Here is an 18,013-nt window from a genome sequence, read left to right on the forward strand (position 1 = left end):
GCCTGTGAGGGACCACAGAGCTGCTCCAAACGCCAGGCCAACTGGCTCAGGTGCCCTCTCTAGCATCCTCTCCAACATGGCCTCAGCCTATCTCATGATCCTTGCTCCCTGTCCCTGCGCCAGGCTGTCCTGCTCTGCAGTCTCTGTTTTGTCTCTAGGCTCTGCAGCCTTGTCTATTTAAGCCACGACTCTGGTCCTCCGTTCTTCTGTTGTGATTCACAGGACTGGAAAGCCTGTGATGTCCCCCACTCTAGCACTTATTTTTTTAGTTCACTCTCCTCCCCCATAGGGACTGACAAGCCCCTCTCAGCCCTTATAACTACCCTTCCACTTGCCAAATTAAAAGAAAAGTGGGTCAGAGTGTGGTTCAGTGGCTCAGTGCTTGCCTTAACTGTGTGAGATCCTGGGTTTCATCCTCAGCACCACAGTATACCAGAAACCACATGGTACACACACATACACACAAACATACACCTCATACCACACATACACAGATGCATACACACATACACATAGATGCACATACACACAGACAGACACACACACAAACACACACCTCACACCACACACACAGATGCACATACACACACAGATGCACACACACATACACACAGATGCACATACACACACACAGACACACACACAAACACACACCTCACACCACACACACAGATGCACATACACACACACAGACACACACGCATTCACACAAACACACACCTCACATACCATACACACACAGATACACACAAATGCCCACACACAGTAACACACACAGACATACACAGACACACACACAGACACACACACACACACACACACCTCAACCACACATACACAGATGCACATACACACACAGATGCACATACACACACACAGACACACACATGCACACAAACACACACACACACACATATACAAACACACACACGGGTGGGTGGGGGGAGACAGACTGACTCTGAGACTGGAAGACAGAACTAACCCAAATGTGTGAAATGTATCTGTTCTCTGCTCCCCAGTATGAATCCTGCAGCCCCCTTTGACCCCACTCTCTTTCCTCCTTGGTTCATGGGATACTCTCACATTTTCTCTCTTCAACACTCCTCTGTTTCTTACAAGAGTGCAAATCTGAGCTCGGACCCTCTACTCTTTATCAGCACACAAGCAAGCGTTCATGTCTGCACAGCTCATGGTGAAGCTTCTCTATAGCTACAGACGCACTAGTCCTTGCCTCTGCCCCAGTCTCTGCCCAGTTCTGCTCAGCTCCTGCCCTGGCCTTGTTTTGCATTGCAGCTTCCTAGACACCCTCTACCCCTCAGAACCAAATGAGTAGTACCTGCAGACACTGCCACCTCTGTGTCTCCTACTCCCCTGACTCAGAGGAATGACTTCCCATCACCCCCAACTTGGTTACTTAGGCTTGATTCATTAAACTCACAAAGCATTTTATGAGGTTGTGACTCATGGTTTCTGGCCTTTCATTAAGGAACAAGGTGGTGGATGTACATTGAGTCTGGGAAGCCAGGATGCTCCCTGGCCCCTTGCCACCAGCACCCAAGGGTGACCTTGCCTAGCTACTGAGACTGCATTGCTACACACACACTACACATAGTGATGTGGTCTGACAGGTTGGGCCATGAAAGAAACAGCTCGTTGTCCCTTCAGGGAAAAGAAAAATACCACAGAAGGCTGAGAGAATTTATTCCCTTAAATCCTAAAATGTTTTCAGTGTATTGGAAGAAAAGTCTACTCCAGTTGAACTCTTTCTCCTCAGAGTTTCCACCTTGATGAAATGTTTGAGCCTGCTACTCTGTCATTTTCTACGTGTTGAAAAGGTCAAGGAAACCTGAGAAACTTCTTACCATCACTGCCTCGAGAAGATATTGATTTCACATCAATGGACTCTTTTCTCCTGCTCTTGTGTCTGAACGAATGAGGCTCTGGGGAGTTCAAAGGAGAAACAGAATGAGGCTGGCTTTCTGGGTACTGTGGTGTGAGCCCACACCTTCCCCCGCATTCTCCAAAGAAAATGAGCGAACTTTTTAAGCTCTAGAAAGTAAATCCAAGAATCAAGAACTACTTTCTCTTCAAATCAACACAAAATGATCAGTCATTCTAGCAGGGAAACAGTTTGTTCTTCTGGGACTTCATTACATTGGAAGCAGTGTTTACTGGGGGTTATTTAGTCCCATAACTAAAATGTCATCCTGAAGATAAAACTTAAAGGGAATGTTTGGGGGTTCATCTTCCTAAAGGACTACACTCGCCTGGGTAGGGAAGCTCTGGAGAAATAAGATCCTAGTGAAATCCACAGATATCTGCATTGAGAAGCTAGTTTGGACAAGTTTGGGGCCCTCCTAGAAAGTCAGATGTCTACATAATCATCTGGCTTCTCTGAGAGTGGATTTCATCAAGTGACCATGTCCTGCAGGTCATGGGTACGGAAAGTCAACACCGAAACGCTCCGTGGGGCTGATGCCGAGAATCACACACCATGATGGGTACCATGGTGTAAAACAAATGTCAGGGTAACCGTATTGGCCTTAGAAAGACACCCTTTCAGCACATTCGCTCCTAGCCAGTAACTCCTGAATGAGAAGAAGAGCTTAACCATAAGCTAGAACCACCCCAAGGCAACACAAAGCCCAGTGGGAAGAATGTCTTTCTCGGGTGCCATTACATTGGCCGATTCATGCAGAAAACCGTGACGCACAATGCTGTCACAGGAAAAATGGCGAGACAGGGTAATACGGAAGAAACCAACTCCAGAGCCAAATTGTGCAGCTTCTGGCTTAATGTGTCCTCCAGTAGCTATACAACATGGGAGGTGTCCTTAGCCTCTCTGTGTCCCAACGTCTGTAAAGTGAGGATAACTAGAGTTTCTCATTCAGAGGCTATTAAAACCTGAGCTAATCCTCAGTAGCCCCTAGAAGACTGCCGAGCACACAGTAAGCCTACAGGTTTTACCTGTTTAATTACATCTGTCCATTAGCCCAGCACACAACAATGATTCATTTCAAATTATTCAAAGCTGGACGCTGTTGTTTGTCTTGATTTCATTTCATAGAATTATAAGGATCCACGGCAACCAAACTGGTTCTAAGTTTGGAGAAGTTAGTCTTCAGTGAGGGTCGTTTAAATGAGAGAATCATCACTTTAAATGAGAGAACCCACGGAATGAATTAAAAATCTCAATCATCGAGAAGAACTTAGTGACAAAGGGCCCCTGCCTCCCATAAAAATAGTTACCGAGAGCCTACTGTGCACCAGACATTGTGCTAGGTCCTTTAAATAAAACAGCCATCTCATTTAACACTGACGTCACTTCTGAAAGTGACAGAGTTCTATCCCCACGGTACCAGTGGGAATAATGAAGTCTGGAAGCTGGAAACACTAGGTAGGGAGGCCAAGGCCAAAGAGCTGATAAGTGATTGACCCTGTGCTGTCCAGGAGGGAGGTTTTTAGCTGCTGAAGGGTCTGTGAGCATTGGCCGAGTGTCTATTATGTGTAAAACCATGCTGGGCACTGTAAGGGACATGGGATGGCTTATTGCCGTTCTCTAGTGTGATACAGTGTCTGGCGGGTTTCCATTTGTAAAGCCAGTCGCCATGCTCTACTTGGAGAGGGAACAGACATGGATGACCCGTTACTATGTTCTCAGCCCTAGGTGGCCTTCCTCTCCTCTGGACTCCACTCTGCACTGGGTTCATCTGCTCTACGTGGTCTCTAGCCAAGAAAAGAAAACCTAGAAGGGGAGGATTTTAGGAGGGAAGGCTATCACAAACCTAGAGACAAGGTTTGTAAAAGATGCCTGTTGTTCCTCTGACTCTCCAACCCTCCAATGCCAGCTTAGGTTTTAGCCATCCCCAATCTAGGGTGACAAATGTCATCTTGAACCTCAACCTCTCGAGCCCCCAGAGCGACGGTAAACTGGGTTGACAAGGTACCCCTCAGCAGAGAGTAAAAGCCAATGGTCTCACCTGTCTGAGAGTTGTCTCCGGAATCGCGATGAATCCTGTGGATCTGGAGTCGTTGCAAAGTTTGGTAAAAAGAGAAAGAGACGTATGTCATTTGAGGCCTTTAGCAACTTAGTTCCAAAAGTTCCGAAGGTCTCCAGAAAGCAAGGCGTGGCACAGATTGCATGAAAAGATGAGAGACACACACCGAGGATAAGACCACAAATGCTCTAAAGCCTTCAGACACTTGGTCAGCAGCCCAAGAGCAGAAAGTGCCTGAGGGAGGGACTCTCCAGGCAGACTAAACCTCCAGCTAGCCTCATCTTGACAGTCTGTAGAAATGCAGAAATTTTCAAGTCAAATTTCAGTAAGTCAATATGGAACCTGCTTGCTTCAGGTAAGGTTTTATTTGTTTTTTTTTTTTGTTTTTTTTTTCCCAAATACAAAGCCTGAGTGAAATGTAAAATTTCTGTTTTTAGAGCCATTTCTTAAATGTTTTTCAAACACTCCTCCATTGCTGACAGAGTCAACTGATGGACTGTCTCCTCGCGAGGCCTGAAGTGTGGAAGCTGTTTAGCACCTGGTTCTTTCTCATTATCGGGTTCGTTTCATGCTAATGATTCGGTGTGGATATTCAATAGACATCAGTCAAAGGACCAACAGAAGTCATCATCAACACCAGGAGGAATACACAGGTTTTCTGTGGACTCTGCATTTCTTGCATGTACAATTGACTAAGGCACTGCTGGTGGGCACGTTGTCACTGTCATTCATTCGCACTTAGAATCCCACTGTTTCCCTGCTAAATCCAGCTGCTTTCATCCAGGGCTCAGGGCTGTCGACCTGTGCAGCACTCAATGAAGAGGCAAGGTTAAGTTTATCAAAACAGGTAAATGTGGGGAAACTGTCCGTTAAAGAAGACTGGCATGGCTTAGCAACAGCAACTGGGATGGCCTGAAAGCCCCTTTATCGGACACAGGTAAAATGTCCCAGGCTTCACTGAACCATTGAAGAATCAGGTAGAGGCTGGGGAGATGGCTCCATTGGTAAAGTGGCTGCCACATGAGGTCTGAGTTCAGATATCTAGGCTCCATGTAAGAATCTAGGAATGGTGACATGTATCTGTAACTCCGGTGCTATGAGGGAGAGTGGCAAATGCCTACAGCCCATTGGCCAGTTCGGTGAGAGGACTTGATTCAAAAAATAAGGCAGAGAGTGACTGAGGAAGACACCCCATGTTAACCCCTGGCCTCCATGTGCACCTGATGTGAACCTGCATGCACACACACACACATACACACACTCACATGGGCATGCACACAAAGGCATGAAAATAACCAAGTGAAGCTGAGCTTCTAGAATTAGGCTTCCTAAGAGCTCTTCTGCTCAGTTCATTTCATTTCCTCACAAAACACCAATAGAAACCCCACCACCCACCTGTGATGTCTCGGTCATGTTAATCATGGCTCTCGACTCTCACCTCAGAATTATGGTACCTTTTCTTATTCCTTGCATGAACGCCATTTCCTTCTGGAATAAAGACCATTTTCTACAAAGCCACTAAGGTCAAGTGAACATTTTTTTGTGTTCAGTATTTATAAAAACTCTTGTTTCGTTCTGTCAATTAGCTCTTGCTTAAAAGCTTTTCTCTTTAATCAAAACACACACACACACACACACACACACACACAGGAGCAAAGCCTATGGTTTCCCATATTATGGGGGGAAAAAGTGGTAACAAGATCCACCTCTGCCCCAACTCCCCTTTCCTCATTTCTCATAGGCTCACGGGTCATCAATATGGCTCCCATGACTTACACTGTGGGCCTTGCGTTCTGTTGGGAGTGGAGGCAGCTCAGCCCTGATTTAGGATTTAAAATGTGTTCCATCCACTGATGGGGTGTGGAGGGGTGGATCTGGAAGGAAGAACACAGGCGTGTTCCCATGACCTGGGATATCTCTGGCCCATCTTTTTCCTCATACGATGCGTCCCTTGGGACTTTGAGCTGAATTTGCTGCCTCCACATTAGCACACTGGCCTCTTCTGGGCTCTCTACCTACTGCCAGCAGAAGTGGCCAGAGGCTCTCTAGGATTTACAGCCAGAGTCTGTTGCACCAGGATGCTATATTGTGACCCCACTTCATAATCCTCTGGAGAGAGGACAACTGGGGGCTCCTCCCCCGACCCCCACACGTCCTATCAATCTTGCACTTCTCTTTTTTTTCTTTCTTTTTTTTTTTATTAACTTGAGTATTTCTTATTTACATTTCGAATGTTATTCCCTTTCCCGGTTTCCGGGCAAACATCCCCCTAATCCCTCCCCCTCCCCTTCTATATGGGTGTTCCCCTCCCCATCCTCCCCCCATTGCCGCCCTCCCCCCAACAATCACGTTCACTGGGGGTTCAGTCTTAGCAGGACCCAGGGCTTCCCCTTCCACTGGTGCTCTTACTAGGATATTCATTGCTACCTATGAGGTCAGAGTCCAGGGTCAGTCCATGTATAGTCTTTAGGTAGTGGCTTAGTCCCTGGAAGCTCTGGTTGCTTGGCATTGTTATACATATGGGGTCTCGAGCCCCTTCAAGCTCTTCCAGTCCTTTCTCTGATTCTTTCAACGGGGGTCCTATTCTCAGTTCAGTGGTTTGCTGCTGGCATTCGCCTCTGTATTTGCTGTATTCTGGCTGTGTCTCTCAGGAGAGATCTACATCCGGCTCCTGTCGGCCTGCACTTCTTTGCTTCATCCATCTTGTCTAATTGGGTGGCTGTATATGTATGGGCCACATGTGGGGCAGGCTCTGAATGGGTGTTCCTTCTGTTTCTGTTTTAATCTTTGCCTCTCTATTCCCTGCCAAGGGTATTCTTGTTCCCCTTTTAAAGAAGGAGTGAAGCATTCACATTTTGATCATCCATCTTGAGTTTCATTTGTTCTATGCATCTAGGGTAATTCAAGCATTTGTGCTAATAGCCACTTATTAATGAGTGCATACGATGTATGTTTTTCTGTGATTGGGTTACCTCACTCAGGATGATATTTTCCAGTTCCAACCATTTGTCTATGAATTTCATAAAGGCATTGTTTTTGATAGCTGAGTAATATTCCATTGTGTAGATGTACCACATTTTCTGTATCCATTCCTCTGTTGAAGGGCATCTGGGTTCTTTCCAGCTTCTGGCTATTATAAATAAGGCTGCTATGAACATAGTGGAGCACGTGTCTTTTTTATATGTTGGGGCATCTTGTGGGTATTTGCCCAAGAGAGGTATAGCTGGATCCTCAGGTAGTTCAATGTCCAATTTTCTGAGGAACCTCCAGACTGATTTCCAGAATGGTTTTACCAGTCTGCAATCCCACCAACAATGGAGGAGTGTTCCTCTTTCTCCACATCCTCGCCAGCATTTGTTGTCACCTGAGTTTTTGATCTTAGCCATTCTCACTGGTGTGAGGTGAAATCTCAGGGTTGTTTTGATTTGCATTTCCCTTATGACTAAAGATGTTGAACATTTCTTTAGGTGTTTCTCAGCCATTTGGCATTCCTCAGCTGTGAATTCTTTGAACCCCATTTTTTAATAGGGTTATTTGTCTCCCTGCGGTCTAGCTTCTTGAGTTCTTTGTATATTTTGGATATAAGGCCTCTATCTGTTGTAGGATTGGTAAAGATCTTTTCCCAATCTGTTGGTTGCCGTTTTGTCCTAACCACAGTGTCCTTTGCCTTACAGAAGCTTTGCAGTTTTATGAGATCCCATTTGTCGATTCTTGATCTTAGAGCATAAGCCATTGGTGTTTTGTTCAGGAAATTTTTTCCAGTGCCCATGTGTTCGAGATGCTGCCCTAGTTTTTCTTCTATTAGTTTGAGTGTATCTGGTTTGATGTGGAGGTCCTTGATCCATTTGGACTTAAGCTTTGTACAGGGTGATAAGCATGGATCGATTTGCATTCTTCTACATGTTGACCTCCAGTTGAATCAGCACCATTTGCTGAAAATGCTATCTTTTTTCCATTGAATGGTTTTGGCTCCTTTGTCAAAAATCAAGTGCCCATAGGTGTGTGGGTTCATTTCTGGGTCTTCAATTCTGTTCCATTTGTCTATCTGTCTGTCTCTGTACCAATACCATGCAGTTTTTATCACTATTGCTCTGTAATATTGCTTGAGTTCAGGGATAGTGATTCCCCCTGAAGTCCTCTTATTGTTGAGAATAGTTTTAGTTATCCTGGGTTTTTTGTTATTCCAGATGAATTTGCAAATTGTTCTGTCTAACTCTTGGAAGAATTGGATTGGTATTTTGATGGGGATTGCATTGAATCTGTAGATCGCTTTTGGTAAAATGGCCATTTTTACTATATTAATCCTGCCAATCCATGAGCATGGGAGATCTTTCCATCTTCTGAGGTCTTCTTCAATTTCTTTCTTCAGAGTCTTGAAGTTCTTATTGTACAGATCTTTTACTTGCTTGGTTAAAGTCACACTGAGGTACTTTATATTGTTTGGGTCTATTATGAAGGGTGTCGTTTCCCTAATTTCTTTCTCGGCTTGTTTCTCTTTTGTATAGAGGAAGGCAACTGATTTATTTGAGTTAATTTTATACCCAGCCACTTTGCTGAAGTTGTTTATCAGCTTTAGTAGTTCTCTGGTGGAACTTTTGGGATCACTTAAATATACTATCATATCATCTGCAAATAGTGATATTTTGACTTCTTCTTTACCAATCTGTATCCCCTTGATTTCCTTTTGTTGTCTGATTGCTCTGGCTAGAACTTCAAGAACTATATTGAATAAGTAGGGAGAGAGTGGGCAGCCTTGTTTAGTCCCTGATTTTAGTGCACTTTTCATATAAGTTCTCTAACTGATAACCAACATGCCTCCTCTGAGTATCCTCAGTCTACAGGACTCCCATGGTGATAAAATCCCCACTCAGAACAAGAGTTTATCCTCCAAGATCTAAAACTATCAATGTTAATAACTCAGCAGGAATTATTCCGAAATGACCTTCCTCATAACCCTTAGTGGAACTCCTGGAGAATACCGGCAAGGATTGGCTAGCTCTATAGTCTCTGATGGGTAGGAAGAGGGATGGCGTTTGACTCATGACAGCGGATGTTTTGGATGTTAGCTGAATGCTGGCAGCTAGAAAGCTTGCAAACTTTCCAGAGAAGCAGCCATTTCCTTGGTCATGCAGGGCGGGGAGGCTGAGGTTTAATGTTTGGTATCCTGCCTCTGTTACCCCGCTGGTGGTACACAGAACTATAACCTCGCTTTCTTTCTCTAGACAATTTGAGAGTCAACTGTCTTTGTTACATGCCTCTTCAGCCAAAGCCTTAGAAACGTTGTCCCAGTCCTGGATTGTCATCCAGGGCCTGAAAATACCTCACAGATCAGCACAGCCTTTCCCCTGAATTCTGGGGAGGCACATGCTTTGTCCTGTGCATGCTTTAGCAAGACCAGGTAAGACATCCTCAGGCTTATCACTTTCTCTAAGAGCACACTGGCTTTCCTCTTGTAAAGCTTAAAATGCTGTGCAGGGAGGCCTGGGAATGCTGACAACAGCTGTTACCACTGGGGCCACAGGCTTTAAAAGCAGTAGTTTCTGCAGAGAATTCTTTTGTCTTTGGCCTATAAAACACCCGGAGCTCAGAGATGTGATTTTCCCAGCAAGCCCTTGAGGCTTGCAGCTTGTGTGTGTGCATGCGTGCATGTGTGCGTGCGTGTGTGTGTTTGTATGCCACACACATGCATGGCAGTGTAATTGTAATTTTAAACCTTTAGTTAAAATATTGTAGCTTTCCATAATATTTGCTGTCCTGTGCTTACATTACTAATCACTGATCATGCTCAGCTTTACATGATGTATCCTTCTTTTCTGAGTGGTTCTTTGTGATGGTCCTAGGGTTAAAGTCAGGTTCTCGGTCATGAATGGTTAGTTCCATTTTCCCAGAGTTACAGCCTCAGCCTCTTAATACACTCAACTCTAAGAAGTACTACAAACACTCTCTCTCTCTCTCTCTCTCTCTCTCTCTCTCTCTCTCTCTCTCTCTCTCCCCTCCTCCTCCTCTTCCTCCTCTCCCTCCTCTCCTTCCTCCTCTTCCTCCTCCTCTTCCTCCTCCTCCTCCTCTTCCTCCTCTTCCTCCTCCTCCTCCTCTTCCTCCTCCTCCTCCTCCTCCTCCTCCTCCTCCTCCTCTCTCTCTGTAATTTCAGGGTCATTTGTTTCTTAAAGAAGATTAATTTTAAAACTATCTTTAGTTTACTGCGGTATGAAAGTCCTTAGGTTCACGGAGACCCCTGCTTCTTAACCCATGGGTCACAATGGCATACGGGGCCATGGAACTGAATATGGGAAGCATGAAATGCTTGACAATAATAGAATGTTTCTGAATGCACAGTGACCACAGTTAATTTAAAACCAGCACATAATAAATGCAGGCGTTCCCAGCAGTACTGGCTTGTTCTGCATCACACAGCTTCTCTGAAATCCTGGTTCAGAACGCCAATTTGTACAGTTTGTCCTGTACATTCTGCCATCCATGTGCTGACAGCTATGCGGCCTGCCACACCTCAGCTTGGATTTCGGGCCTGTGTATGATATGGAATGCTATAATTTTCTGCTTGGATGGAAACATTAATTATAGAGGAAAGATTTACTATTTTCCTACCATTGTTCCTCAGCATGTAAATATTAATTAGCATTCCTCTGACCTCTATTGTGTCAGAATATTTGATCTTTGGAGTAAAATGTCATGGTTTTATTGTCTTACTAACAGAATTAGCTTAGGGCAGGCTGGATGGGTCTTTCTCTCCTCATTGGTTCCCAGTTCAAAATGCTGTCAACCATTAGCAGGCAGAGTCTCTCAGACACCAGCTCAGCAGACTCAAGTCTCAACACAATCTTCATGAATTCTGGGTGGGGCTAGGACAGGATTTCCAATGACTTATGAGATGGCCCCAAGCATACTTCTGGTGTTTTGCACTATGTATTTTTGCAAGTTGGTGATTTCAACATTGATAATTATAAAATCAAAATATCGATCAACACTGAAGGACGCCGAAAGTGATCATCTGTGTTATGCAGTATCAAATGTTCAGCCAATGTTTAGCCCTTTTTTGCAAAAGCAAACATTGATCCAATTAGTATTTAAATTTGTTGTCTTTAATAAAGTTAAAAATAGGCATACATTGAATAATTGTTTTAAATTCTCACTGTGAGTAAGTATCAGTAAATGGTTGACTTATACATGGATTTTTCTGTACCTATCTTAGGTAAAAAGTTGTAAGTGGAAAGGGTTTATAACATTCTTAGACTCGTCCCATGAGGGACAGAAATGCTAGATGTCATGAAGCTAGGTAAGTTGCAGTGACACTGAAGTTAATATTTTTTTCACATTTTCAGGGATTTCCATTAGCTTTATAAATCTCTATCAAGTCCTTCAATAAATAACTTTCTACATTTAAAGAAAGATTATATCCCTTTCTCACCCACCAGAATGGCTAGGAAGAAACTGTCAAAGAAAAACACTTGGAATACTCACACCTTGGAAGGAGGATAAAATTATATAATCTCTTTGAACGCCAAGTCTGGCACTTTCAATTTTTATGAACAATCTCCAAGATAAAATATTACCTTGGTACAAAAAGACATCTTATCACAAAAGTAACTCATTCAAGGGTGTTCAAAGAAGCCCAGAGCTAGAAACAACACAGGGCTCCATTAACAGGGTCATAGAGTGAAACACAAAAACAAACACCAAACAAACAAAAATGTAAAACAAAACCCCCAAACAAACAGGAAGGTGTTATTGGCGCACACAGCCCAGGCGAATCTCAGAAAGCTTCTAGTGAGCAAAGGAAGCCAGACAACAGAGCAACAAACTAGATGATCTTCTAGCAAGCCTATTATTAACCCATGTAGAATAAGGCCTTCTAGGAGCAGGGAGGAAAGGGGTGCAGGTAAGGACCCTCAAGGGAAGGAACTTTTAAGAAGGTAACATTTGATGTTCTCTTTGTTTTCGATAATAATGGGAGTTAGAAGTATGCTCTTCAAACTCAAGGGAAAATGTAAGATTATATGTTTTCTACCTTAAAAGTTATTAAATTCTAGTTAATATGCATGCTGATGGGACAAGCAGTAAGCTACACTGATGTGTGCTCAATACTTAATAGTTGACAAACATAAAAAAAAGGAGACAATGAAGGATGGTTTCAGGACTATACATGAAATGATCTATGGAGTCACATGCTAACTGTGGGACTGAGGTAGTACGTGAATGGGTAGTCACTTACATGTCTTCCAATTATCTAATTTTTAAGATGTTTTCCTAAAAATTTAAACTTTACCCTCCCATATATATATTTTTCATAAGAAAGTGTTGGGTGGTGCACGCCTTTTATCCCAGCACTCAGCAGTCGGGGAGGCAGAGTCATGTGCATCTCTGTGAGTTTGAGGCCACCCTGGTCTACATAGTGAGTTCTAAGACAACCAGGGCTATGTAGCGAGACCCTGTCTCAAGGCAACAACAACAAAATAATAAAATAAAATAGAAACTCCCACTTCCCATTGGACTCAGCCTCATTGTATATATAATCAGTCAGTGAGACTCTCCCTTGGAGCCTGGCTCTGGCTAGCTCCCCATGCACTGCAGAGCAATGCCATGCTACCCTGAGTTCTCAGGTCTCTGCTGGGAAGTTCTTAATCTGCTCTCTTGGCCTCACCCTGTCCTTCAGGTCTTGTTCATGTTCTACTCCAATCAGAAAAGTTTTAATACTTCCTTCTCACTTTAGTCCCTCATGGGGTCATGAAGTCAAGACCTTCAGTCTTGTGTTCTCAGTGGATGTTTCTGAATGACCTAATACAGCCTGTGCCTTTGCATCTGTGACTATTCTGTCTCTTGATGCTTGGATGGAGGTTATGCCTAACTTGATTACTGCTGTGTTCTCAGTGCTAACAACATCTGGGGCATAGTGGCCACTAAATATGAGATGAATCCATGAGACTGAGTTAACTGGGGTCCTTATCCTATGCCTGTGTTAAAGACATCACTATTAATTATTTGGCCATCGCATTGGTCTTTGATAATTATACTTAATACTTCTGTCACTAAAGATACTAGTTCATAAAGTTTTACAGTAAAACACAGATAAAGCAATTTCTATGAAATGTCACTTTAAAAGTAAGAAGCAAATACAGTACAGAGAACAGTATGCCCGTTTTCTCTAATAATGCCAAATTTGATAAAGGAGACAAATCAAGGCCTTCAGGTACCAGAGCATACCCTCAGCCCTGTCTGGGCTCCCCGAGCCTCTGAGAGCATCTCTATGGAACATCGTACTGTGGCTCTCATCATATAGACTTTTTTTTTTGAAAAAATAAACTAAAAGAATGCTTGCATCTATCCACACATCTTTAATGAAATGGGAAGTGACAGCAATTCTCCCTGGTCATTGTCCTACTTTGGTTCTTCTGTTACTGGGATAAAGCTTAGGGTGGAGACCACAGAGGGACACTGACTCACTCAGGCTGCTTTCTTATACAATACAGGGCTACAGGTCCAGAAATGGCACCACCCACAATAGGCTGGGAATTCCCACATCGGTCATTAATCGAGGAAATGCTTTATAGATGTCAGGAGCTATAACAGGACAAGCTAATAACTAGCAGGTTATCTTCCTGAGATGGTCTGCTTTGGATTATAACATAATCCACAACAGATTCGCTCTTATAGGCAAGGCCCTAAGAGAATTCATTTTAGAAAAGATTTCTGCTCTTAATATGCTTTTCCTGTTATTATTAAACATAATATAACAACCACTATCCATTAGCATCCCTTTTGAGCAGATCTCTGCAGATCTACAAAGATGTACTGTCTTGTAGATGACTTCTTAAGTCTTAATGATGATCCTATAAGAATTCCTAAGATTGTATCAGTGATTATTAAGCTCTTTAATAGTGGGAGCGCTATTAGGTCCTTTTCTGATAGTCAAACTTCAATAAGAACTCTGCCAGTCTCCCAAGTGTCACCACTTAATTGCTCTTAGATGGTAACCAGACTTTCTCCTACTCAAAGCACATTCCAAGAGGTTATAAAACAATTAACCAAAGGTCATAAAAAGGGAGCTAATGATTTGTAGGTGCTAGGACAGAAGATAAAATATTGACTGAGTTTATCTAAACACAACTTCACTAATAAGTTAGTTATGGTTTTAAGCCTTCTGTGAGCCTGTAGAGCTGAGACAGGTGATAGATGTTTAGCCAGATAATCCTAATGGATATGCATGTAAACATTCTCTGTTTCAATTTCAATTTATGATTTGATCTTTGTGTGAACTTGTCACGAACTTTTAAGCATGTGATCATGTGTTCTGAAAGATATATAACTACTGAGAACAAAGAGAGCAAGAGAAAATTTTTTTCCTTTTCCCCACTTAGAAGAACTTATTCTTTTCCCCATGTAGCTTTCATAGGAAACTTTTTACAACTTAGTAACAAATGCTATAATCACTTTTCAAAGTGTTCCTTTTTCTTCCTGTGACTTCTGATCAGCAGGCTGAAAGTTAGAGACCAGCAGTTCCTGCTGAGATAGGACAAAGGCTGTGTACTTAATCCTTTGCTGTTTTAGGAAGAGGTGCTAAGTGCCAGAGACTGCAGTTTCTGTCCTCAGAGGATCACAGAAAGCAGGTCAGCTACAGTAGCAAGGTAACTTAGATAAGTAAACTTTTTATTATTACACAGCAACCCTAAATATCTCATAAGACAAAAATCTTACCCCGTATCTCCTAAGACAAAGTCGTACCCTCCATGGATACTGTTTCCCCTCTGATGCCTCAAGAAGAATGAACAAGAAAGAAGACCCTGCCTGGGCTAGCTCTGGGCATGTAGACATACTGCCCAGGCCTAAAAGACATAAAAATGTCTCCAGCCAAAACTTCAGCCGTGCATGGCCAATAAATCTTGTAGGCTACAAAATTACATGCTATCATTTCAGATGGCATAAATAGAGACTTATATTGCATTGGTTATATAATCTAACTAGAATATAATATGTATAATCAAACAGAAAGAAAGATAGATGTTATTCACCTGCTCGGACAGTGGAAAAATCATCCTTAATTGATTTGTACACCCTGCACATCCCATACAAATGTTTTCTTTTTTTAATAAAACTATATGTTGCTTGTAAAGGTTTATATGCTACAGAATGGAACACACCACACACACAAAACAAAAGCAACCTTGAGAAGATCCACCTTCAGAGATGCTGAGACGTTTGACCCTACCTCAAACTGCCTCAGTATTGTTTCCTCAAAAGACTTGCTTCTAGAACAGTTCCAAAGAAAGCTGCTGACCCCAGAGGATCTCAATTAATCCAGCCTTACAGACTAATCTAGTCAGGACTTCACTTAACTCTGAACTTTCATAGCACCCAGAGTCTGGACAACAGGGTTTCCTTTGACGTAACCATTTTTCCAATTTTCTTGGGTCCCCATAAAGGAATTCTATGTCCAAAGTCAACAAAAAGCAATTATAAAAAGCCTGTCATTCCAGTCCCTTAAGATGGGGTGAATGATTTGGGTAATTTTATGAATTATAGATATGTTGTTATTTAAGGGGATGGTTACAAATAGTCATGGTCTTGGACAGGGAGGACAAAATAGGGAACTTAGGGATTTCTATCTTTCTTTTCCTTTTCTATATCCTTCTTTCTTAGATAAAGGTAAAGGGGTTGAGAAGAAAAGGAAATATAGAAATATCATATAAAATAATAAGATAAAGGATAGATTATCAAATCTACTCTTTAACTTCGAGCTATTATTGTTTTTGTTATGGTACAAAATGTTGTATATTGCTACAGGTTTTAGGTTTTCATTGGTAAATTTAGGTTTAGTTTTGTTACAATACAATATATGTATGTTTCAACTCTTATATAGGCGTTGTGCCTTGTGGCTCATTTGAAAATGCAAGGTTTAGCCCCAGCCCTTTGAACAGCCACCATTCCAAACTATAAGTGATGGTTAAGAAATACAAGTTAATTAGTCAGACAGTCAAAGTCATGGTCACGTCAGATACTAATGTAGATCATCACAGATATATGCATCCTGGATTGGAAAGGTATATGGAGTCAGATACGCTATGAATAGACGGTCTTCAAGAATCTTAGAGACTCACAGACTATATAGCATTTAAAGACCTTTCTTATTATTAATTTAAAGCTTTTTTGACATTGAGACATGTCAGCTTCTGGTAGAGCCATTCAACTTGGAAGAAGATGATGAGCATTGAAGGGACTCTATTTCGAGATGGCTTCATTTGTGGCAAGCTAGCCACAATTAGGGCAAAGAAAATGCCCTAATTCCATCAGCAAACAGAATGCTATCCAGAAAGGACAGACAGACACAAGTGGGAGGTCAACTGCCAACTATGCCAAGTCATGGTAAGCAAGTCCTTCATAATTCCTGCTTCACAAATGTGTCTGTCAGATATACTGGGTCAGAGGGCTGACGATTAGATACTCCAGCTTTATAGAGGTTATTGGGGACTGCCCAGGTGGTCAGATGACTCTGTCATTTCTATGATTTCTGGAAGCTGTGTCCCTGAACTTCCTGCATACTCAGTTAATATTTATTCCTTCTCAGGTCTCTGGTGGGATTGAAGACTAGATAGTCAGTCTCATAATTAAACGTAAGTTATAAAGGATCTAGGAAAATTAAGGTCTCAGGAGATATTTTAAGGTTGGGAATTAAAAATTATGAAAGTTAGAGGATTTAAATGTTCCAATATAAAAAAATGGTTTGGATACAAAACTCTATACAAACTAGGATGGGATAGAGAATATAATACTTTCTCCTGAGTTGCCAAACACAAACAGTTACACAAAAATGTAACTTTTTTTAAAGATTTATTTATTTATTATATATGAGTACACTGTAGCTGACTTCAGATGCGCCAGAAGAGGACATCAGATCTGATTACAGATGGTTGTGAGCCACCATGTGGTTGCTGGGAATTGAACTCAGGACCTCTGGAAGAGCAGTCGGTGCTCTTAACCCCTGAGCCATCTCTCCAGCCCCCCAAAATGTAACTCTTACCTAGTAATTTTTATTATTGTTTATACTATATGTTGTTTAATATTATTATAAGAGAAAGCGCCTTTTATTTAGACAAAAAGGGGGAACTGTTGAGGTCTTGTCTATTGCTATGTATTGTAATGCTAAATTCTGTATACCAGGGTCTAGTTTAGCATGTCACTCAAGAAGAGAGAATTCTCATGTATACTAGCTTTTGTTGTACAAACTTTGTTCCTTAATTTAAAACTATTGGTTGAATAGCACAGCCTGTAGCTGGGCAGAAGCAAGGTAGACAAGTCTTTGGGTTTCTGAGACAGAGACCGAGAGGGAGAGGGGAAAAATGAGGAGAAGGCTCATGCCATGGGGCAGGGGGATCATGAATATATGGCCACGAGAGCTGGCTTGCTGGAGTACGACAGGCCTACATAGAACTTGGCAAGTAATATCTTGGGATTATTGATAGGGAGGTAGAAAAATAGCAGAGAGTTGATATCTGCCCAGTTCAGGTGCTTTAAGGATTATTATAAATATTAAGGTTTCGTGTCCTTTATTTGGGAACTAAATGGTCTAATCTGGGGAAGAAACCCCCAAATAATATTCTGATGGAGGCACCAATCTGATGGGGGCACCAATCTGATGGGGGCACCAATCTGATGGGGGCAATGTTTCATTTGAGGATCTCTCTCCCAGGTGGCTCTTGTTTGTGTCACATTGATGAAAAATAACAAGCACAGCCATTTAAAAGAATGCTGGCTTTGATGAAGAGAAGTTTTGATCACCACTTCAAACTGAGATTTTTACTTGCACTATCAAATTTTTGTTTCTTCTGCCCCACAAATATTACAAAAATCAGTAAATAGATGGTTAGCATGAACAAAGATACTATCTGCTTAAATAATCAGGGCAGCTGACAGAGCTGACATGCTAAACAGTTTTTTAATACTCACTATTCTTCATTTACTACAAACTGGAGGCTTTCATGGATGTGTTAGAATGCTAATTAACCAAG

At 42.2% G+C, this 18,013-nt stretch overlaps 1 protein-coding gene across 8 annotated transcripts in view; it reads right to left on the reverse strand.

Annotated features, from left to right (window-relative positions):
- Nucleotides 1-18,013, reverse strand: part of Pde8b (phosphodiesterase 8B) — a 232,890-nt gene that overhangs the window by 28,939 nt on the left and 185,938 nt on the right. For all 8 annotated transcript variants that reach the window (XM_087621627.1, XM_087621628.1, XM_087621629.1 and 5 more), the window contains 2 exon segments: nt 3,981-4,023; nt 1,863-1,940 (listed from right to left, as the gene is read on the reverse strand). In XM_087621627.1, coding sequence (XP_087477753.1) covers nt 1,863-1,940; nt 3,981-4,023 — 121 coding nt within the window.

Source organism: Rattus norvegicus, chromosome 2 (assembly GCF_021556685.1).
Source record: "Rattus norvegicus strain SHRSP/BbbUtx chromosome 2, alternate assembly SHRSP_T2T, whole genome shotgun sequence".
Taxonomy (NCBI): Eukaryota; Metazoa; Chordata; class Mammalia; order Rodentia; family Muridae; genus Rattus; species Rattus norvegicus.